This window comes from Gekko japonicus, unplaced genomic scaffold (genome assembly GCF_001447785.1).
Source record: "Gekko japonicus isolate JY-2015 unplaced genomic scaffold, Gekko_japonicus_V1.1 scaffold388, whole genome shotgun sequence".
Classification (NCBI taxonomy): Eukaryota; Metazoa; Chordata; class Lepidosauria; order Squamata; family Gekkonidae; genus Gekko; species Gekko japonicus.
Genome location: NW_015162490.1, coordinates 351255 through 374899, shown reverse-complemented (window position 1 = coordinate 374899; position 23645 = coordinate 351255). Strand labels below are relative to the sequence as shown.

The following is a 23645-nucleotide window of genomic DNA, read 5'->3' as shown; positions in this document are numbered from 1 at the left end:
AAGCACAAATACATTTGTTAATTTGGGGGTGGGGGAATGAATTAAATCTCAATTACATTGCAAAAATGTGTAAGACAATCTAGTATTTTGTGACTGATATTAATAGAAGGCTTCTCTGAAAAACTGATGACAGAATTGCAATTTTGTGCCATTCATTTAGCATAATAATTGGGAGTTAGTTTGGAACAACTGCAAATACAGCATTAAGTACGATGTACTCATTCAATGACGATTCAGTCTTTTGGGTAAATGCTCAATTTAGAAGTACTACAACTCTGCTCACTTGTAGAAACATGAGTTAACTTTTAAAAACCCTTCATAATCTAGGATACTCATATCTGTGGGACTCCCTCCACCCACATGTGATCACAACACAGTTCCGATCATTAGATGAGGCATTACTGGTGGTTCCTCCACACAGGATGGTGATGACTGGTTTAGCTGGAGTTTGTTGTGCTTTTTCCAGTGGGTTCCCAAGAATGTGAGGAAGGCTCCAAACATGCAGTTGTCAGACGCTCCATAAAACGGAGCTTTTCCACAGTGCTTTGAGTAGGTGTGCACATTCGGTAAAAACCAACTGAAGAAATACCCGAAAAACAACTTATCGGCATATCTCAGGTATTTACCGAGCCAAATACAGATCTGAGAATCTGACTTGGCTACCAATACAGCTGAGCCTGAATAAAATATGATATTATTTGGCTTTTATTTGGGTACTGGCAGAAGAGACTGTGATCTCTTTAAATGTCCTCTCCTCTCCTCTAAGCTACGCTGCCATGGCAGGACTCAGCGAGTGCACTCAGAAGGCATTTAAATGCCTTCTAAGTTCACTTGCCAAGTCACCCTGCCGCCGCCATGTTTGGAGAAGGCAACAGGCATTTAAAGAGGCCAGGGTCCCCATAGGGTATAATGGAGCTGAACATTTCTGGGCTTTCCAAAAGATTCCCAAATCTCAATGGCATACCGATACTGGGATTCGGGAATATCAGAAATACTGATTTTTTTTGGTTCAATATAACTGAAACCGGAAAATACCGATTATTTTTTTTTGCACACCCATACCTTCAAGTGGTATATGGAGATGATGGTGTATTTCCTTTTACTGTTACTTCTGTTGATGCAAGGTTGCATTTATTTTTAAATATGATGTCAAACACTTTGAGTCTCATTGTTCCAGAGGAAAGCAGGATATAAATATTTTTAACAAATGAAGAACTGACAACTTTAAAATGCACTTTTCTCAGTCTTGGTGAACCCAAAAACTCTCTCAGCAAGTCCCCCTTTATCTCTACTTAATTAATGGTACAACAAAGTAGAACCTCTTAGGCACAGTGCAAAATCAATAAAGGCATAAAAATACAGCACTTATTGCAGCAGGAGACAACGGCATTATGGAGCAAAAGGGTTTCTCCTCTGAGAGGCACTTAGATGGGATGCACAAGAAAGACAACTCCTATTATTCCTAAATTACCTTGGAAAATATCAGAACTGCACTCGTCTCTAATATCAGAGGCACTGCTGCTTCGAGTTAATTGTTGTTCCTGGTCTAAAAATGGGCCGTTGCATTCCACTCCTGCTAAACCTTCTGGCTGCTGATACTCCGTTCCTGTGCCATTTTCTGGTTGCGGATATTCTTCCACTTCTGCAGGTATTGGCACAAAAGTATTTTATTTATTTATTTTATTTATTTTTGAATTTATACTCCGCCCTCCCCAAAGGCTCAGGGTGGCTCACAAGGGGCAAAAATGCCCAAGATAAAACATTAAAACAGTACAGAATAATATAAGATACAACAATACAATTCACTAAAATTTGCTTTACGGTGCTCCAAAATTATTTAACTAAAATTATTAACCAGCAACAGTAATAACAATAAATATAGCAGCAACAATATACGTCCATACAGCGTTGACCTCTGCCAGGCACGTCTCGCACCCCCAATAGTCTCCGCTCTAAGGATGGTCAATTTGCGGGACTAGCGAGGGGGGCGTAGATAGAATGATGGTGACATAATGATGATGGCATAATGACGGTAGTGGCGGCGGCTCCTACTCAAAAGCCTGGCGGAAGAGCTCCGTTTTGCAGGCCCTGCGGAACTGCACCAAGTCTCGCAGGGCCCGGATCTCTTCTGGGAGCTCATTCCACCAGGTAGGAGCCGCCACCGAAAATGCCCTAGCCCTGGTAACCGCAAACTTGATGTTTCTGGGGCCTGGAATGTCCAGGAGATTTTGATTCCCCGACCATAGTGCCCTTGGGGGAACATGCGGGGGCAGGCGGTCCCTAAGGTAAGCCAGACCCTGACCATATTAAAACATTATACAGTCTCTAAAAAGGATCATGTTGAACATTCATAAGGGCACAAGGTATGCAAAGATTGTTAGGTCCCCCCCTGGCCACCAGCTGGGGATGGGGTTGTACGTTTGCCGGATCCAGGTTGGGAAACTCCTGAAGATTTGGGGATGGAGCCTGGGGAGGACACGGACCTCCGTGGGGCGCAATGCCACAGAGTCCACCCTCCAAAGTAGCCATTTTCTCCAGGGGAACTGATCTCTGCAGTCTGGAGATGAGCTGGAACTCCAGGGGAACCCCAGGTCCCACCTGGAGGCTGGCATTCTTACTGATCAACAGAGAAAACAGATCAAATATTAATTCATTTTTGGACCAATATGCACTTCTAGAGGCAAATGTGGGTCTGGGAAACCTCTGCCTTTTCTCCATTGCAAAGTGACGGAAAGGGGACTGTGGCATGTGGGGAAAGGGTTAAGATACTACATCCAAATCACTGTGCCTCCCAGCGAGTTACACTCCCTCCCTCCCTCTACTGGGTTTGTTGTTGTTCAGTCGCACAGTCGAGTCCGACTCTTTGCGACCCCATGGACCAGCTCCCGCCAGGCCTTCCGGTCTTCCACCATCCTCTGAAGTTTGCTCAACTTCATGCTCGTTGCATCTATGACACTGTCTAACCATCTCATCCTTTGCCGTCCCCGTCTTCTTTGACCTTCAATCTTTCCCAGCATCAGGGTCTTCTCCAGTGAGTGCTCCCTTCTCATTGGGTGGCCAAAGTAGTTGAGCTTCAGTTTCATTATCTGGCCTTCCAGGGAACAGTCAGGGTTGATTTCTTTGAGGACTGACTGATTTGTTCTTCTTGCAGGGTACTTAAGCAGAAATTTCACAAGCTGAGTTCCAATCACTAAACATAATATCTTGTTTGACTCTCCTACTAACTAGAGAGTTTGGAATTTTATATTACCAAATTCCAGCTTACTAGCTGGTGTGAAGTGCTCCAGCTATTCATTTAGTTTTGCATAACTATAATTGTACTTTTTAAACAATTTTATGGTAGATTCTGCACCTGCTGGTTGACCAGGGGGCGGGGCAGGATCCAAGCAGAGCACTGATGGGCAGTAAACAACAATTTGGGGGATATTTAAGTTGTTTATAGAGCATCTAGGACAATTTACTTCTCCAGACCGTTACTTCTGGCTGAATAGTCACATTAATATTATTCATGCTTTTTTTTTTTTACAATAATCCTGTTTACAAAGAGATGTTATGAATCTTGACTGATCTCTTTTCTGCCATAACTTCACCCCAATTTTTTTCAGCTTGGGGTCACACCTTAGCAGTTTACAGTGCTAGAGAATCCCGTCCCAGAGATGTAGCCCTAGTACTTTGGTACTACCACTACTCTGGGAAGACATCCACTATTTCAGCATCAACATGAGATAAGGAATATCCATTTACACCTGTTGCTCCTCACCTGTGTTCTACCTCTTTAGCATAGCTATTTTTGGAGACGGTACAAAACTGGGGATTTTTGGAAGTTAAAGCAAACAGTTTAGGTGTTTAGTGTACTTGGCAAACCCTTCCTTGGCTCTGTCAAATGTACCCTGCAAAGATGATGGGCCCTTTATTTCACATTCTCTTTGGAGAGGTTATGCTTGTTGGGCATGAAGTATTTATCTCTCCTAGTTCTTTTCCTTTGTTCTCCATAAGCTAGGCAAACTATGGTACTTTTTTTGGATTCCTGCATTTCATTCAACTGAGCAATCTCTGTTTTCTACCTTGCTCTATTACTTGCAACCAATGCTCCCTCTAAGCTGTGGAGTCTTGTGGGCAAAAATTCTGCTTCGTGAGCTCCTGGCATTAAAGTTGTGAGCGAGCGATTTGGCCACTGCATTAATCAGATTGCTCTGGAGCCATCCTTCCTGAGCTAAGACAAAAAACGTGTGAGCCGGAGGCTAAAAAACTGAGCTGGCTCACACTAACTCAGCTTAGAGGGAACACTGCTTGCCACTGCTTTCTACTCTTTGTTCTACTACAGTATAATTGTGTGCTAATAAAACCTTTCAATATAATTCCTAATTGTCACAGTCTTCATGGATAACTTGTGACCATGCCACGGAGTGGGGTGTTGACACAAAATTCAGGAATTAAGGCTGTGGAGTTACAATGTAATGGAATTGTTTTGCACCTCAACAGCAAAGGTGGCCTACTAAATTGCAGCAGATATAGCCAGCACTCTTAAACACCTCCACACATCTGCTTTTGGCAGCTGCTGGACAGTGCGATGCTTGCTTCCTGGGAATCCAAGGCCATTCCAGGCAACTAACCCCCCCGTTCTATATGTAATGGCTGACGGAATGCAGTTTCACTGTATCTGAGGAAGTGTGCATGCACACAAAAGCTGATACCATGAATAAAACTTTGTTGGTCTTAAAGGTGCCACAGGACTCAAAACTTTGTTCTACCCACAACATAAGTGAGCTTTGTGGATTGTACTTTGCTTTGGGAAGCTAAATATCCAGGAATGATAGCCAAAAAAAGCAAGTATTGAACATGCTATATAACAAAGATGGCACAAGAATCCTGAGAAGCATGGGTATGCATTGAGGATGGAATAGCACATCTCCATCACAGCGGTTTGCCTAAGGAGGGCAAATATGCAATACTCAGCAGCTACCGCATTTCTGATAAGCCACATTCTTCTCTTAAGTCTTGCAGTTGCAATCCATCAGCCATCAGTCCACATGGAACTTCTCAGGACACCAGTGTATCATGGGAAATCTCCCCACAACGTTAATGCCAAAGTCCTAACAGGGGGGGGGAGAGAGAGGTTGTTACAAACCACCCTAAGAATACTCGCAGAGCTAATGCTGTGTGTAAAGTACAAGAGGCGCTAAAAGGCCTCTGGAGAAGCTAACTTTGAGGAATTCTAGCACTGGGAATTTTAGATAAGAATGAATTTTATTGTTACGGCACCCAGCCAGCAATTTTAGATAATAAAAGGCTTTCTTTGAGACTGACCTTGGATATCATTGTCACCCAAAATATAGTGCTATAAATACTGGTGTGCAGAACTGTGCAGGTAAGACAGTACAAAACAGAATATTTAGAAGATGGCTGCTTTAAATATCATACCTGAAAGCGTGTGAGAATAAGAAGTGTAAGAGAGACCAGGTAAGAGAGAGCCCACAGTATGAAGGAGAAGAGGGACACTTTTAGTGGCAGACAAAGCCTCACAGAGATGTGTACAGTTGCTGATAGACTGGCTTCGCTTCGCTTCGCAGGGAAACATAAATTAACAAGAAAGTTGTCAGAGACGTTAACAAAATAGGTCATAGTCATGGTTACTGCATAACAATAAAAGAGGGGAAATGCCTTAAACATGAATTCCTATGTACCCAGTGTATTGTTCTTCTTTTACAATAAATTGACTAACCAATAGTAGTCCAGTTTGATTGATAAGATTATTGATTTTTCCACTGAAAATGCTACTTTACAAAAAAATCCAGTTTACTGAATATTTCCAAAGCTAAAGTTTAAGTTATTCTAAGCTTTTGAAGTTGCTAGCTGCAAAGATCATATACCTGCATAAAACATTCGTTAACCTCGTTTCTCTTTGGCACAGTATATCTGTGTCTGCTGCTTCTACTAGAATTATATCCTTAGCCCAAATACTGGGTTACAATGAAGCAAATGGGCTACAATATCCCCCAGAGACATGTGGCTGTCTGCAGGAAGATGGCGACAATACAGGACAACAGTGGAACCAGAAAAAACAAACTGTGGAAAAAGGGCCAAAGGAGAGCATTTAACCAAGAAATTTTACTACTTCTGTTTAGATTATTAAACATATTTTCTTAGAACTTAACTGTTTTAATTGAAAAAGGACAAGTGTGTTAAAAATTAAATTAAGATAATAATAACCTTAATAAAAAAATAGTTTAAAAATAAAATTTAATTTAAATAATAATAATAACCTTAACAAAAATAAAATAATAAAAAACATTATTTTCAGATGTAATTGTAATTGCTATTTAAAATGCAAGTCCATTTTCCAAATAAGAGAAGAAGAAATTGGATTTATACCCCGGCCTTCACTACCCAAAGGAGTACAATTTACAATCTCCTTCCCCTTCCCCTCCCCACAATAGACACGAGGTAGGTGGGGCTGAGAGCTCTTTCGAGAACTGCTCTTTCGAGAACAGCTCTGAAAGAACTAGTTAATTGACCCAAGGTCACACCAGCAGCTGTATGTAGAGGAGTAGGGAATGAAACCCGGTTCTTCCAGATTTGAGTCTACGCTCCTAACCACTACACCAAACTGGCTCTCCTTTGATAATGCCTTTGAGAAGTAGGGTTTGTGCAGGTAAAGAGGCGTTTTTGCGACTGCACAAGAGACAGAAACTCAACAGCTGAGGCTTTTCTTAGCATGGATTCCTCAGCTAGGAAAAGGGAGCAGTATAAGTGGCCATATCAAGTTAGAATCATGCCATTCCAAGAGCGATGACCCAATGGCTTGAGCAGCTCCACCATTCTATACAACCACAATGGCGTGGCCAGCACAGGGGCTTGTGAATGCTGGATGCCGCTGGAGTTTGGAAAGAAAGCAGAAAATGGAGAGGAGAGCCACAGTCCAAGCTGCACTGGAAGGTTGGGGAGGATCCACATACACAAGATCACATCCAGTTAAATATTTTAAAAGGACAACTATTTTTGCATCTGCACGCACAAAACTACATTTTAAGACACTCTCAACCATTTATTTTAGTAGAAAATGTACCGGCCACCTCTCTAGAGCCCTGCTCAAGGAGACAAGGTCTCTCAGAAGGCAAAGCCAGGGCCACGAATTACCACCGAGAGGCCACAGGAAACTGGGATGGCCCCTCGTAATAAGAGGGCCCCCTGGTAGGTGTGCGTTGAGCAACACGGTACAGAATCATCAGGCACACATTTACCTCTTAGTCCTGCTGCATTCAGATCTCTGAAGAAACCGAAGTGGCTTGGAGAGTGTGGACTAGAAAGCTCCAAGCCTAGAAGGACGGCTGGTATGGCAGTAAGCAGAAAGTTTAAGCAGGGCATGGGGCAAAGGGAGAAGAGAGAGATCTTGGATTAATTGCAGCTGAAAAGGAGGAGAGGAACCATTGGGACCGCAACCAGGGCAAAATTCCCGCTTGCGCCAGAGCTTTTGCACAAGTGGAAACGCGAAGGAAAAGTCGGCAGTAGCCACTTGCACTATGTCAGACTTACTGCACCTCCACTTGCATTTCTGCCTGCACAAGATCTTGTGCAAGTAGGGCTCTACTGGTAGCAGGAGCTCCTTTGCATATTAGGCCACACACCCCTAGTGTAGCCAATCCTCCAAGAGCTTACAGTAGCCCCAGTAAGAAGAGCTCTGTAAGCTCTTGGAGGATTGGCTACACTAGGGGGTGTGTGGCCTAATATGCAAAGGAGCTCCTGCTACCAGTAGAGCAAACAATTTTTGGGCACTGTAATATATAAGGAGGAAAGCGCTAGGTGTTGCACAAGACCTTGCACAAATGGATTGATGTTTCTGCTAGTGCATCACTGGATCCAAGCCATCGTTCGGGACTGGCATCTTGGCAGGTGTTAGCTCTCCCTCCGGTCCTAGCATCTCCCGAAACATCACGAAGCCAAACATTCCAAACTTTACAGAGATGGTGGTCCTAGTTATAATAATAATCTTTCGATTTATTAATCGCTCAATCCTGCAGAGCTGCTGGCTCTGAGTGATTTACAGTTACTCAAATACACACGGGACTAACAATGATTCAAAGGGGTAAGGGAGGACAACATATAAATCTTTAAATCACACACGTTCGCAGCCGACGGGGAGTTTGTTCAGCAGTAAGGTCAGACATGTTCCAACGGCCGTTTGTTGTCAGCTTTTCTCCAGGACTGCTTCAGTTGCAGCGCAGCAATGCCACCGTCTGGTCGGACGGCCCATTACAGGCTTTCTTGATGCCGAAGAGTTCTTTCTGGCTTTCGATCTTTACAAGCTGGACTTTCCGTTCGCCGGCTAACACCTCCCCCACTGGGGGGGGGGGTTTAGTGTGCCCACCCTCTCTAAGGAGTGGTACCCATTTTATCTACTCGCCAAAGCTTTCGAACCGCTGGGTGGATGGCAAGCTGGGGACAAGGCTGGTAGCTCACACCAGCACGGGGCTAAAAATGACAGTAGTTCTGTTCAGCTCAGATGTTTTAACCAGAGGATAAATCCCCTGTGCCACCGGTCCCGAGTTTCATTCTCATGCTCTCTGAATTTTGGGAGGGCATGCAAGGGTCTCCTGGAGAGTAAAGGCCAGGCTAGTAAGTTAGATCACATTTCAAACAGCAGGAGTCGGAGGTCTGATACCCCATCAATTGGTTTGGAAGTCGGGTGATGCTGAGGCGGAGGGGGGGCCATCAATTGATACCCCATCAATTGGTTTGGAAATCGGGTGATGCTGAGGCGGAGGGGGAGCGCCTCTTCCCGTACCCTCACTGACCTTCCCAACAAGGAAAATGATGTGGGGGAAATGTGCTCACTTTCAGATCATGCACAGTAATACTGGCCCGACTGACAAGAATGCAACATGAAGTGCTCCAAACAGCCAAAACCGTTATTCAAGCAAAGCATCACTTTTATTGCGAAACGATATTGTCACAGCCAATTTGCACCGTGGCAGATTACAAAACACAAAGGTAGTAATGTGGGTGACGAATGCACTGATGCTGCATTTGACAGGATTACTAGACAAGTGACAGTTTTAGGATATATTCCAGAGCGGAAGGGGAGTTAAGTCTGCCCACAGGAAATCCAAAAAAGTTTTGTGCCACCTTTTAACAGATTTGCAGGGGCACTTGTGGATATGGCATTTCATTGATCACAGTGCGTATCTGGCGTACATTTGCACTTTGCATCAAAACACCACAGGCACCAGGCCAAAGCAGATTACCAGCTTACCCAGTGGAAGGGTCTTTCTGGTCATCTGTCATTTTATCTGCTTTTGTTGGCATCCAAAAATAAGTTTGGAACAGCTGTCAACAAACGGCAATGAGCCCCATGAACAGCATGGAAATTCAGTTTCTTTTATACAGAGAACAAAACATTGGACTTATCATGAAGGTTTCTTCTCAGCAGTGGACTGGAGGATAACCTTGTATGGCCTTGCTCTGACAGGCAGGGCACATGCACATTTTTTGCAAAGGCTTCCAACTATCCCAAGAATGTGCTCATCTCCCCAGTTTATGTCTTGCCAAGCTCCTGATGGAGACAGATCCTCCAATGTCACAATCGCTTGAGAGAGAATTCTCCCTGAAGACCTGTGAGTGGAGATACTGTAAGGACCCATATATTTCTTTGTTGTTGTTCAGTCGCACAGTCGAGTCCGACTCTTCGCGACCCCATGGACCAGCTCCCGCCAGGCCTTTTGGTCTTCCACCGTCCTCTGAAGTGTGCTCAATTTCATGTTCGTTGCAACTATGACACTGTCTAACCATCTCATCCTTTGCCGTCCCCGTCTTCTTTGACCTTCAATCTTTCCCAGCATCAGGGTCTTCTCCAGTGAGTGCTCCCTTCTCATTTGGTGGCCAAAGTATTTGAGCTTAAGTTTCATTATCTGGCCTTCCAGGGAACAGTCAGGGTTGATTTCTTTTAGGATTGACTGATTTGTTCTTCTTGCAGTCCAAGGGACTTTCAAGAGTCTTCTCTAGCACCATAGTTCAAAAGAATCTATTCTTTGGCGCTCGGCCTTCCTTATAGTCCAACTCTCGCAGCCATACATATATTTCTACTTGGTCACAAATGAAAACCATGGGAATTGATTTGGTCTCCCTGTACAATTGTGGTGAAACAGCTATTTGCGGGTGGTACGGAGGAGGATTTGAGATATGGAAGCCCAAACAATTAATGCTGGGAGCTGTGGAGTCTGTTCTCCACGCTCCCTTGACCTTCCCCCCCCCCAAGCCTCTTAGGCTCTGTACATCTCTAATCTAACAATCCCGCTTTGTCGGCGGGTTTTTCTGCTTGCGAGATTCAATCTTTCCCCCTCAGCTGTTGTTTTAGGCAGATATAGGGGTATCCCCTATAGGGACAGAACCTGCAATTGTCTCTATAGTGAACCTGATTCAGTTGCTCAATAATCTACTATGCGTAGCGATCTGATTAGTCCCCACTTACCTACCACAAGGAACCCGACTGACAATGATCTTAAAATTTTATTGTCTGATAAGTCCCCGGCAGTTACTTTGTCTGTTGCCGAATTCTTAGCCTATGTTTGGAAGCTTAGGGTAGGGGCGTACAAGCCTCAACCCCCTTGTATTTTTTAGAATTGCTATATTCTCAACTGAGTCTATTATTTCCGAGAAGTTTATAAAAACGATTCCTCGTTGGTGCAGCATGGTGTAAATTGTTGTAATCTATTACTTCGTGCTATTTATTTTCTATTTGTTTCATTGTTCTCTTTGCTGCTGCGTTATGCCAATAAAGGTCTATGTATGTGTGTGTGTGTGTAAGGCTGAAAAACAGGCGAGGAACAAACCTGACAGCGCCTGTCTTGACTTAGGGAGTCCCTTTCCAAAACCTTCTCCACCAACTAGGGCAGGGAAGGATACCTTCCAATCCACTGATTCACAGCAAGTCCAGTGTTTTCTTCTCTATCAGTAGAGGAAGGTATCCTCCAATGGAATATTGAAAAGCTCTATTATTCTGGGCGGGGGAAAACTGAAAGGAGGGGAATTAAGGAACTACCTTTTAGAGAAGACGTCTGTCAAAAGTAGCCACACCTTAGGCAGACTTGATTAGTTGGTAGCGCCTCACCAAGGTAGAAGCCAAAGCTCAAGTCACTATGCACATGATGGGTGCACTGGTGGAGAGGGTTGCATACGCAGTGGCCAGTCTAGCAAAAAAGGCAGTATCTTCTGAGGCTGATGGGAGACGTTGACTGTCATAAGCAGGGAAATGCACATTCTGATGCATCTGTAGATCTTTTACAATGATGCCCTCTGTTGTTGGGTAAGATGGTGATGAACAGGAATCCAGAGATCTGAAGGGAGATGTAGGGAGTTCCCCGGACATCTAACTTATGCTAGACACATTCAATAGCATGCCTGGGATGACTACAGATTGAAGAAAGATTGAAGATGCCCTGCTCCCTGTGGAACAAAGAGTTAACAGATGTTGTTGTAGATTTTCCAGGCTGTATGGCCGTGGTCTTGGCATTGTGGTACCTGACGTTTCGCCAGCAGCTGTGACCGGCCTCCTCAGAGGTATCACACAGAAAGATGGGAGACCACGGCCATGTTGTTGTTCGGTCGCACAGTCGAGTCCGACTCTTTGCGACCCCATGGACCAGATCACCCCAGGCCCTCCTGTCTTCCGCCGTCCTCTGAAGTTGGCTCAATTTCATGTTCGTTGCATCTATGACACTGTCTAACCATCTCATCCTTTGCCGTCCCCGTCTTCTTTGACCTTCAATCTTTCCCAGCATCAGGGTCTTCTCCAGTGAGGGCTCCCTTCTCATTGGGTGGCCAGAGTATTTGAGCTTCAGTTTCATTCTCTGGCCTTCCAGGGAACAGTCAGGGTTGATTTCTTTTAGGATGGACTGATTTGATCTTCTTGCAGTCCAAGGGACTCTCAAGAGTCTTCTCCAGCACCATAGTTCAAAAGAATCTATTATTCGGCGCTCGGCCTTCCTTATAGTCCAACTCTCGCAGCCATACATGACTACTGGGAATACCATTGCTTTGACCATGTGGACTTTTGTTGGCAGGGTGATGTCTCTACTTTTTATCATGCTGTTTAGGTTCGCCATCACTTTCCTCCCAAGGAGCAGGCGTCTTTTAATTTCATGGCTGCTGTCACAGTCTGCGGTGATCTGGGATCCCAGGAACGTGAAGTCTGTCACTACTTCCACGACTTCCCCTTCTATTTGCCAAGGAGTGATGGGGCTGGATGCCATGATCTTAGTTTTTTTGATGTTGAGCTTCAAGCCCACTTTTGCGCTCTCCTCTTTTACCCTGAGCAAGAGGCTCTTTAGGTCCTCTTCACTTTCTGCCATTAGAGTGGTATCATCTGCATATCTGAGGTTGTTGATCTTTTCCCCAGCAATCTTAATTCCCGCTTTTGATTCATCCAGGCCAGCATTTATTTGATGGAGACCACGGCCATACAGCCTGGAAAATCGACAACAACTAATGAACTCTGGCTGTGAAAGCCTTCGACAACATAGTTAACAGGTGGCAAGAAAGAGGGGCTAGTGTGTAACGCCACTCAATCTTCCTGAAGGGAGAGAAGCTCATCGCTGAGCTGGAGGATAATTCTGAAGACCTATTTGTTAAGAGCACAAGAAAGCTACTTTGAGCATGTGATTTCTCAGTGTAGCAGATCTCAAAAGAAGTTTGAGTAGAACTCTCAACATCCTGTGAAGATTCACAAATGGAAATGATGCAGAGCATGATGACTGGCTAAGGCTGCTTCCTTTGGGAAGGCTGTAACCAACGGTCTAGCAGGCAGGTCTTTTTGCAACAAGATAGGGAACCAATGACGGGCTGCCACCTGGCGCCAGAGAGGAGTTCAGTCTGATGTGTTCCATCCTGGAAGTAATGGAGAACCTGCAGTAGAGGCATTGGTTTTCTTCCCCCAACTCTGCCAGTGGAAAATTGCCCAGGTGGCTTGAAAGATCTCGTGGGTCAAGAGCTTTAAAAAAGCCAAGACCTCTGGAGGCCTTTTGTGGCTAGGCAAGTCACTCTAGTGTCTTCTTCTCAATTTTCATGCAAAGAAGAGGATCTTATCCCAGAGCAGATGGAAGAAGGGACCCGTGGAATGATGCTGTAGTCCATTGCAATGATCCCTAATGGTAGCTGTGCCAACACCACCAGGTCAAAGAACTGTTAGAAGTGGAGGACTTGGCGCTGTCTCCTATCTCAGACTTGAGAAGATGGCACCAAAGAGCATCCTTTCCTTCTGCTATCTGATCCTTTCCTTTGAAGTAGAATGCTACACTTAGGGGCAATTTCCTCTGCTTCCGCTCCCACACCCTCTTCTCTCTTGCACGCACACAAAGAAGGCGCTCAATCTCCGTCTTGCACCGCGGAGGCTGGACATGCTTCCAGCATCCAACACCATCTAGTTAGTTAGAATCGGTAATCAATCTCTATCTCTCGCCTGCACCCTCCGGCATGTATTTCCTTTAATAAAAGTTACTTATGAATTTTAGAACTGGCCGCTGATTCTGTGTGACTTTGTAAGTCTGTGGCCACGGTGAGCCCCAAGCTCTGCTGCGTTAAAGCCTTCGCGCACGCTGCTATTTTTCCGTGGTCCCCCGGCAGTACCAAGTCTGGCAGAACTAGGTTCTCCTTGGCCAGAAGGATACAATGAAGATGTCCTCTGGTTTCCCTTAACTGTGTTGAACTCCCTGGCTTTGAGTAGAGATGTTGGGAGGGTATATAGGAGCCCTTATGCCCTGGGGGCCGAGAGAGCATCCTCGCCCCCCCCCCCACTAATATGCACCTGTGCTGGAATTTTGGCACATTGTTGTTGATTGGGGACATTGGGAGGTCCAGGCAGCCAATATGCCACCTCCTGGTCACTACATGGAAGACTCTGGAGTTTTGAGCCCCTCCCCTAGATCCAGGTCCTGCTTTATTTATTTATTTATTTTATTTATATTTCAACTTGGTATACCGCCCTGACCCCGAAGGGTCTCTGGGCGGTTTACATGGTGGGTTCTAAGAACGCTTGATCCCTAACTAGGGCCACATGATATAGGGGCGGGGCTGCCTACCGGCACCAAGGTGGTGGGCCTGTTGTTGCTCTGGCTCGGCTTCTTCCAGGCAATCTCTGGCGCTTCGGGACAACTTTCGTCGGCGGGACCGTTCAGGCGCACGGCCCATGTCCGCTTCGGCCTCGGCTCTGTCCATTAGGCTCCGCCGCGCCCGCGTTGCACGTCATCGCGCACCTCCCGGTCTCCGCCTCCGCCATAGTCAGCCGTACGATGTTATACTGGCCACCAGGGATCGCTCAGTCGACTTTTGTTGCCGCTGCATCGCCATTCTACCTCCACCGCCGATGCTCTGCCGCCGCCGATGCCACCACCACTCACCTCGTCGGAGGAGGGTGTCCCCTACCCATCTAAGGGTAGGTACCCATTTTGTCTACTCGCTTATTTTTAATTGATTTCGAGCCGCTGGGTGGGTGGGAGCTGGGACTAGGGCCAGGAGCTCACCCCGGCCGCGGTGGTTCTCGAACAGCCATAGTGGCTGTTCATAGTTGTTAAAGCAGGCGTTTTACCGTCTGCGCCACTGCTCCCTGCTGACTGAGATAGTCTGCCTTCAGGCTGTGGCGTATCTGGAGGTGTTGAGCTTGGCAACAGGAAGATGGGATTCTGCCCACTGAAGTAGTAGGGGCACTTCCTGTCCTGTCAGGAAGTCTGCCCACTAAAGTTGCAGGGGCACGCCTCGTCATTTCTGGGCGTGGAACAGCGGTCACTACGGGTGTGGAGGGGGAGGTATCTGTGAATTTCCTGCATTGTGCAGGGGGGTGGACTAGATGACCCGGAGGCAATGTTCCCTCTAAGCTATGGAGTCCTGTGAGCAAAAATTCTACTTTGTGAGCTACCGACATTAAAGTTGTGAGCGAGTGATTTGGCTACTGCATGAATGAGTTTGCTCTGGAGCCAGCCTTCATGCACGAAGGCAAAAATGTGTGAGCCAGAGGCTAAAAAACTGTGAGCTAGCTCACACTAACGCAGCTTAGAGGGAACACTGCCTGGAGGTCCCTTCCGACTCTATGATTCTATGAGGGAGGGAGACCTTGCAGCTCCCTGATGGCTGAAATGGTGTTTACCATCTGTTTACCGTCGCTGAGGAGGAGGGTGTGAGAGTCTTATCAAGAGCTGGGAGGAGTGTAGCGCAAGCGAGATCACACTCTGCTTCAACTATTCCATGTTGTGCCTTATTTCCATGTTGTGCCAGCTTCCTTGGGTGAATAGGGGATGCGAGTGTACACAGAGTATGCTGGCATCCATAGCAGATTCCACTCTGAGAGGGTTTAGAGTTCCTCCTCCCACCATATGAGAGTCCTGGAGCTATCAACTGAAGGACCAATGCGCACAGGGAATCATAGCTACATTCCCGCCGATGATGCTGACAGAGGTGCCATGAAAAGGCATTGCATGTCACAAGGGAGCTACTGCTGCCCTAAGACTGAAGCAACATTTTTCTTGGAGGGCAACAGAAGATTAAGTGGAGTCCATCTACGTACCCAGAGGGAAAATGGTCTGCGAATGAGGGTGAAGAAGAGAACAACAAGAAGAGAAGAGACTGGATTTATACCCCGCCCTTCACTCAGAGTCTCAGAGCGGCTTACAAATTCCTTTCCCTTCCCCTCCCCAGAACAGACACCCGGTGAAGTACATAAGAACATAAGAGAAGCCAATGTTGGATCAGGCCAATGGCCCATCTACTCCAACACTCTGTGTCACAGTGGCCAAAAATACCAGGTGCCATCAGGGAGGTCCACCAGTGGGGCCAGGACACTAGAAGCTCCCCCCCCCCCAAGCACCAAGAATACAGAGCATCCCTCGCCCCAGACAGAGAGTTCCTCTCTGTACCTTGTGGCTAACAGCCACTGATGGACCTCTGCTCCATATGCTTATCTAATTCTCTTTTGAAGCTGTCCATGCTAAGGGAGAAAAGTACTTCTTTCTCGACCTGCTTTATCCCATGCATAATCTTATAAACCTCGATCATGTCACCCCTCAGCCATCGTTTCTCCAAGCTAAAGAGCCCCAAGCGCTTTAACCTTTCTTCATAAGGAAAGTGTTCCAACCCTTTTATCATTCTAGTTGCCCTTTTCTGCACTTTTCCCATTGTTATAATATCCTTTTTGAGGTGTAGTGACCAGAATTGTACACAGTACTCCATATAAGGACGTACCATCGATTTATACAAGGGCATTATGATACTGGCTGATTTGTTTTCAATTCCCTTCCTAATAATCCCCAGCATAGCGTTGGCCTTCTTTATTGCAGTCACACACTGTCTTGACATTTTCATTGAGTTATCTACTACGACTCCAAGATCTCTCTCTTGGTCAATCTCTGCCAGTTCAGACCCCATCAACGTGTATTTATAGTTAGGGATGTGCAGATCTGTCCTCGCAGAGGAGGGAGAGCTTTTACCTGAATAAAACTTGGTCTTAAAGGTGCCACTGGACTGTTTTGGGCTGGGGGCCCGGGGGGCCCTGCAACCTACCTGGCTGCTTCTTGCTCTGACTGAGGGCTGCTGGGAGCAGGGGGTGGGGCTTGTTGCATGTGCCCTCCCCCTGGGCTCTTTACTGCCAGAGCTCCGCTCCTGTGCGCTCCTGCAGGAAATGACCCCTGGAGCTTGATCTATCTTCCAGTTAATTAGGTTTTACTAACCAGAAACTCAAAGGAAAAAATCTTTATTTAGGGCCCCCCCCTCCAATTTAGCAGGACTTCTTACCACAGCAGCTAACAAAACAGGGCCAGAAAGCGCTCACCCATTTGTCGAGCTCTCATCTAGAACACAAAACAGCGCTTTACTTTGTTATTTATTTATTTGGAAAATGTGCATGTGGCCTATCCAGAGACTTGCTCAAGGCAGCAACAGGCTGTCATATCTGTACTACGTTCTGCAGCAGAGGCATACAGGTAAAGACCCAAATGTCTGCACAGGGGGCATGGCAAAATAAATAAATAAAGGGTAGTTAGTGCGCCCAGGAGACCCAATAGCAAAGGACAGAAAATGCATTCCGATGGCATATCGCTGACATGTTTGTTTCTGATGGGTGAAGCAGTACATTAAATTGCCTGGGCCTCACCTGTAGTTCTCTGTCGCACCACATTCCTGGCTTTCTCAACGCCTGGCACTCCCGAGGTGGTAGCACTCCGAAATCTCATGGGTTCCACAACTTCCGGATGATTTCTCCAGCTTAAAGAAAAAGATCTGCCGACTGTAACGGTTTTCTGAAGTTCCAAAACACCACCTTTGAGACAGAGAAATAATACAGGGAAGGTGAATCCAGTGTATGCGAGACATTAGACACGAGATTTTAGAACAAATACATTCAAGTTGTTTGTTAATGTTAAGTAAGAAAGGCCCCTTGATACTGTATAAATTGGAACGCTGAGGTATATAGCTTTGGGACTAAAGGCAAAGTGTTATTTTGCGATATTTTAAGACAGAAATTCAAAAAATGGGAACAATCCACTAAGACGTTCCCCTGCTCAAACCATACCAACTTAAAAAGCGTTAACTGCTGTGCCCATACATTTCAATGGGACTCTTGCTAGAGGATTTCTCAGTGATTCGTACCCGGCATAACTATTGGTATATTTATTTAACTGAAAGAAATGTGAATTCAAAAACTACTTTCAAAACATACGCTCATTGTTGGAAGCAAGAAAGAACTCCCGATATCTGGGAATGGTTGAAAAAATAATTTTTAAGGTTGAGATGGACAAAATGACGAGAAAGCTTAAAAATCAAGAAGCAGAAGATTTTTTTGCAGATTGGAAAGACTTTAAAGACTACTTGGAGAAATACTGGGATGTAAAAAACAATCTATTTTGCTTTGACAATTATTAAGGTTGGATGGACATTTAGATTAAATTTAAACATACATAGATAAACAGATAAAAAGATACATTACCTGAAAGAATTATGTTGTTAAAGAATTGGAAAAGGAGAAAAAAAATTTAAGAATGTAATAGAGGTTTGAGCACTGTGGGAAGTCAGAAAGGGGGGAGATATTTGCATAAAAGGATATGAAAAGTTTGTTATATGACGTATAATTTTACTTATTACTATATCCTAATAAAATTGTTTTTTTTAAACTACTTTCAAAACATAACAAACACACCAAATTTACTTGCATCATGAAAACTGACCATAAACTTTAGTGATTTATTACCACCCAAAGGGAAATGGCTCCCACTGGGGCATGAAATGGCTCCCATAAGGTGTGTGAAGATGGCGAAACTTGACTCAGGGGGACAGAAGAGGCATATAAGCAGAATACTAGATAGGAGTGGTAGTTGGAAGGGAGATGCAGAAAGCAGAGAAATCGTGGAGAAAAGCCGGACTCCGTTTTTGGGGAAAAAGGGCCAAACGTTTTTTGGCGAGCGGGGTCAAGCTCCCCCGACCCATCTCATCTTTCCCCACACAGCAGATGCAGGGAATATCATTTTAAAGATCAGAGAGAGACCTTTCCCTTTTCTGCTCGGGGCTGTCCCGCCCACTGTCATTTTGAGAAGCCAAACTCCCGCCCAAGTGGCCAGTTATTTATATAACTCTGAAGCTGCACGTGCTTGGAATAATCCAGTTGCCACTCAAAAATATCAAAATAACTCCTTACTGGGGGTTGTTTCAGCTTCTGGTATGGGGGAGGCAGGAGCCCCTCTTCTCCACATAAGAACATAAGAGATGCCAATGTTGGATCAGGCCAAAGGTCCATCCAGTCCAACACTCTGTATCACACAGTGGCCAGAAATACCAGGGACCATCAGGAGGTCCACCAGTGGGGCCAGGACATTAGAAGCCCTCCCACTGTTGACCCCCCGCAAGCACCAAGAAGACAGAGCATCACTTGCCCCAGAGTCCCTATCTATACCTTGTGGCTAATAGCCACTGATGGACCTCTGCTCCATATGCTTATCTAAACATGCTGCAGTTTCAAACTGACAATGCCACAGGATGTGGTGGCAGCTACAAGCATGGACAGCTTCAAGAGGGAATTAGATAAACAAATGGAGCAGAGGTCCATCAGTGGCTATTAGCCACAAGGTATAGATAGGGACTCTGGGGCAAGTGATGCTCTGTCTTCTTGGTGCTTGCGGGGGGTCAACAGTGGGAGGGCTTCTAATGTCCTGGCCCCACTGGTGGACCTCCTGATGGCACCTGGTATTTTTGGCCACTGTGTGCTGGACTGGATGGGCCACTGGCCTGATCCAACATGGGCTTCTCTTATGCTCTTACGTTCAATGGCTCCCTCTGATTCTGTAAAATGACATTCCCTGCAGCTGTTGTGCAACTGCAGGGAAAGTGTGTTCAGTCAGGGGAACCTAGACCCAAATTGCTAAAAAAACACACCCTAACATCTAGTTCAGCCCTAAAGCAACAGCTTAAAGTGTCCTAGGCCAGCCAGACAGGCACGTTTACCTTGACAGCTGGCAAGTCTAAAGTCTCCTGGAGTTTAACACAATGATTTTTAACCTAATCAAGAAGAAGAAGAAGAAGAGAAGAGATTGGATTTATACCCCGCCCTTCACTACCCAAAGGTGTCTCAGAGCGCCTTACAAACTCCTTTCTGTTCCACTCCCCACAACAGACACCCTGTGAGGTAGAAGAAGAAGACATTGGATTTATACCCCACTCTTCACTACCCAAAGGAGTCTCAGAGCGGCTTACAAACTCCTTTCTGTTCCACTCCCCACAACAGACACCCTGTGAGGCAGGTGGGGCTGAGAGAGCTCTTGACAGAAACTGCCCTTTTTCAAGAACAGCTGTGCCAGAGTTATGGCTTGCCCAAGGTCATCCAGCCAGGTGCAAGTGGAGGAGTGGGGAATCAAACCCGGTTCTCCCAGATTAGACTCCGCGCACTTAACCACTACACCAAACTGGCTCTCTGAAAGGTTTACCTTTCCCTCTTTGTATCTTCTCCTTTTGCTCGCTTAGCTTATCCAGAGGCAAATTGGTCATTTCGACTCCATACACGGTTCTTGCCAAAACGGACGTCAGAGAATCCATGATGTTGGCCCATTCCATTATCAGCTCCTCCCAGTCCGTAAGGGAGGACAGCACGCGCAGCAACTCGTCCCACAGCTCTCGAGAAATATAAACGCTCAGGTTTGCTCGGATCCAAGCCACAATCAGAGTCTGGAGTGGTGAGAGAAGAGGAGGATGGGGAGTGGGGGGGACACAGAGTAACCTGAAGTTACAGTTTGACATCCGTTCTTTTCTTTAGCAAAAAGATTCACACACACACACACACACACACACACACACACAAACCTGGAATATGCGACCCCACTCACAACATAGATTAAACAACATTAGCAGGGCTATTTTTGGGCAGGAACGCACAGGAACGGAGTTCCGGCTGGCTTCCGAGTTGGCCACACCCAGCAGGAACTCATTAGCATAATAGGCCACACCCAACAGCAGAAACTCATTAGGACTGGCTACATTAGAGGTGTGTGGCCTAACATGCAAAGGAGTTCCTGCTACAAAAAAAAGGCCCTGGATTTGGACAACAAACAAGGTAAACAGAATAAGAAGCAAAAGGTGGCTGGCTGGATGACCACACTTCTGGTAACATGGGGGTGTGGCCTAATGTGCCAATGAGCTGTGCTGTCAGGGGTGTGGCCTAATATGCTAATACGTTTCTGCTGTTGGGTGTGGCCTATTATGCTAATGAGTTCCTGCTGGGCTTTTTCTACAAAAAAAGCCCTGAACATTAGTATCTTAGTCCCTTGCAATCGTTCCCCTGACTTATTCAGATGATATCCCTGTATCCTTCCCTTGCTCTTCTAGAAGTTGAAGCAGTTATTTCCATCATTTGCAAATTACAAACCTGTGGTAAATCCAAGGGATCCTGTTCTTGCAATTAAAAACTTCCAGGCATGTAACACTTTTTAAATTTTTTGGCAACAGCACATGAATCATTCAGAGAAACCCAACCCCCCCCCTTTGACAGTCACTATATTTTTACTCTGTCCCTTTTTCTAGATACAATTTCTACAGTCTGTTTCAGTCTTCTGTTCCTTTGCAAAGAGCAAGACCTACCCGGAATAGCAATTCTGCCAAATTTTGAGCAAACAGGTCCTTAATTTGTCCATCCTTTGGTTTGTGCATGACGGCTTCTGTTATCCTAAGCAGTACTTGTAGCATTTGCTCCCTAAGACAGAATCGAAAATCATAGATTGAAATAACAGTGACAAAGCTTGAGCTATTCTTACATAGGATCAGGCCAATGGCCCACCCAGTCCAACACTCTGGGTCACACAGTGGCCAAAACCCAGGTGCCATCAGGAGGTCCACCAGTGGGGCCAGAACTCCAGAAAGCCCTCCCACTGTCCCCCCCCCGGCACCAGGAATACAGAGCATCACTTGCCCCAGACAGAGTATTCCATCTAGACCTTGTGGCTAATAGCCACTGATGGACCTCTCCTCCAGATGTTTATCCAACCCCCTTTTGAAGCGCTCTATGATTGTAGCCGCCACCACTTCTTGCGGCAGTGAATTCCATGTGTTAATTACTCTTTGGGTGAAGAAGGACTCCCTTTTATCTGTTCTAAGCTTACAGCTCATTAATTTCATTGAGTGCCCACGAGTTCTTGTATTGTGAGAAAAAAGAAAAGTAGTTCTTTACCTTCTCTATCCCATACATAATTTTGTAAACCTCAATCATGTCACCCCTCAGTCGTCATTTCTCCAAGTGAAAGAACCCTAACCTCTTCATAGGGAAGGTGTTCCACCCCTTTAAACATTTTAGTTGCCCTATTGTTATAAGATGATGTATAGATGGTATATGACACCAAAAAAGATTGCAAATATAAACAGTAATATGTCAAACAAATGTTGGAAATGTAAAAAAACGGAAGATTTGTATTCACTTACCGTGAAGCTTCCTTCTCGGTGGTCCAGAGTGGGGCAGTCCTTGACTCCTTACTCCTGGGAAAGCACCTCCCCCTTCCATAGGCAGGGCCGGCAAACTTTGATCCCAGAGGGGAGGGGCTTATCCTCTGATCCCCAGTCATACCGAAAGCCACCTCCGAGCTGCTGTAAATACACTTAAAAAATAACTCCTTCCCCCTCAGACAACCAGGGAATACCATCACAGCCACGGGCTTAAACAAATACAAACCAGTATTTTAACCATTAGAGAAAAGAAACAGCAACAGTCCGCCACATCACGTAATCATTTAGACCATATTCACGAACAGCTGAACAACTGCAAAACATAAATGGACCGGAAGGTGCTTTCCCAGGAGTAAGGAGTCAAGGACTGCCCCACTCTGGACCACCGAGAAGGAAGCTTCACGGTAAGTGAATACAAATCTTCCGTTCTCCGGTGGTCCAGGAGTGGGGCAGTCCTTGACTCCTTACTCCTGGGACGTAAAAAAGCAGTGCTCCCCCCGGGTGGGTCACACAACTTCCGGTGCCTACAGGGCCTAAAGGAGCCCTCTACTGTCAAATACTGCTTTTGCCAAGGCTAGTTTGTTAATCCTATAGTACTTTGTAAAGGAATGGACAAATCTCCGTGTCACCACCTTACAAGTGACTTCTAGGGGTGGCAAGGCCCTATATGCCACCAATGTGACTGCCCCCCATAGAGTGCCCTGTGACCCCTACTGGAGGTACTAACCCCTACACCTTGTATGCCTGACGGATCCTTATCCACCTGCTCAGGGCAGAAATGGAGACACTCTTTCCCAGGGACAACTGACTAACAAACCCAAACAAGGATTCAGTCTATCTCAACCCCCTGGTCCTGTCCATATAGAAAACTCAAAGCCCTGTGCACGTCCAGATGATGCCAGACCGTCACCATCTCATGGCCAGGGTTTGAAGAAAAGGAGGGAAGTACCATATCTTCCTATATATGGAACCAGGAGTTAACTTTTGGGGATGAACACTGGGGCTGGTCTGAGGACGACCCTGTCATCGTAGAAGGTACATAAATCTGTGTGTACCGACAAAGCTCTCAGCCCCAAAAACCTACGCGCTGAACTGATCCCCACTAAGAAATTGTTTTCAGAGTAATATCTTTCATGGGACATGATGCCATTGGTTCAAACAGCTCCTTGCATAGTGCTCACAGCACTGCATTTAAATTCCATGCGGAGAACCTGTGTACCGGTGGTGAATTGAGGAGGAAGGCCCCCCTCAAAAACCGCCATATGTGTGGGTGATGGGGAAAAACCTACCTTCCCTAGCCCCTCCAATCGTGGAAAGGGCCATTACCTGTCGCCTTAAGAGAACTAGTACTCAACCCTTTACTCGGACCCTGTAGGAGAAAAGCCATGCCCATCTGCGCCCGCATTGGGTCCACCCCTGCTCTCCACACCAGTTAGAAGATGTTTGTCAGGATCTGTCATATATTTTGGTCATAGAAAATTTTCTGGATGCCAAGAGTGTGGAAACCATCTCTGTCTCACATCCTAGAGCTGCTAACTGTCTCCTCTCAACCTCCACGCTGTGAGTTGTAGCATGTTCAGTTGCAGATGAACGGTCATCTCCTGAGATAGAAGGTCCCGTCTGAGAGGCAGCCACCATAGATCCTGTCTGGATAGGCTCATGAGGTCCTGGAACCCCGCCCTCCGTGGACAAAAGGG

General features: G+C 45.9%; 1 protein-coding gene across 1 annotated transcript in view; it reads right to left on the bottom strand.

Moving 5' to 3' along the window:
• Window positions 1-23645, bottom strand: part of RALGAPA2 (Ral GTPase activating protein, alpha subunit 2 (catalytic)) — a 235075-nt gene that overhangs the window by 146024 nt on the left and 65406 nt on the right. The window contains exons 14-18 of the mRNA XM_015406000.1: window positions 21094-21205; window positions 19947-20184; window positions 17129-17293; window positions 5422-5562; window positions 1472-1642 (exon numbers count right to left, since the gene is read on the bottom strand). Of these exons, the coding sequence (XP_015261486.1) occupies window positions 1472-1642; window positions 5422-5562; window positions 17129-17293; window positions 19947-20184; window positions 21094-21205 (827 nt within the window). The remainder of the gene's footprint in view (window positions 1-1471; window positions 1643-5421; window positions 5563-17128; window positions 17294-19946; window positions 20185-21093; window positions 21206-23645) is intronic.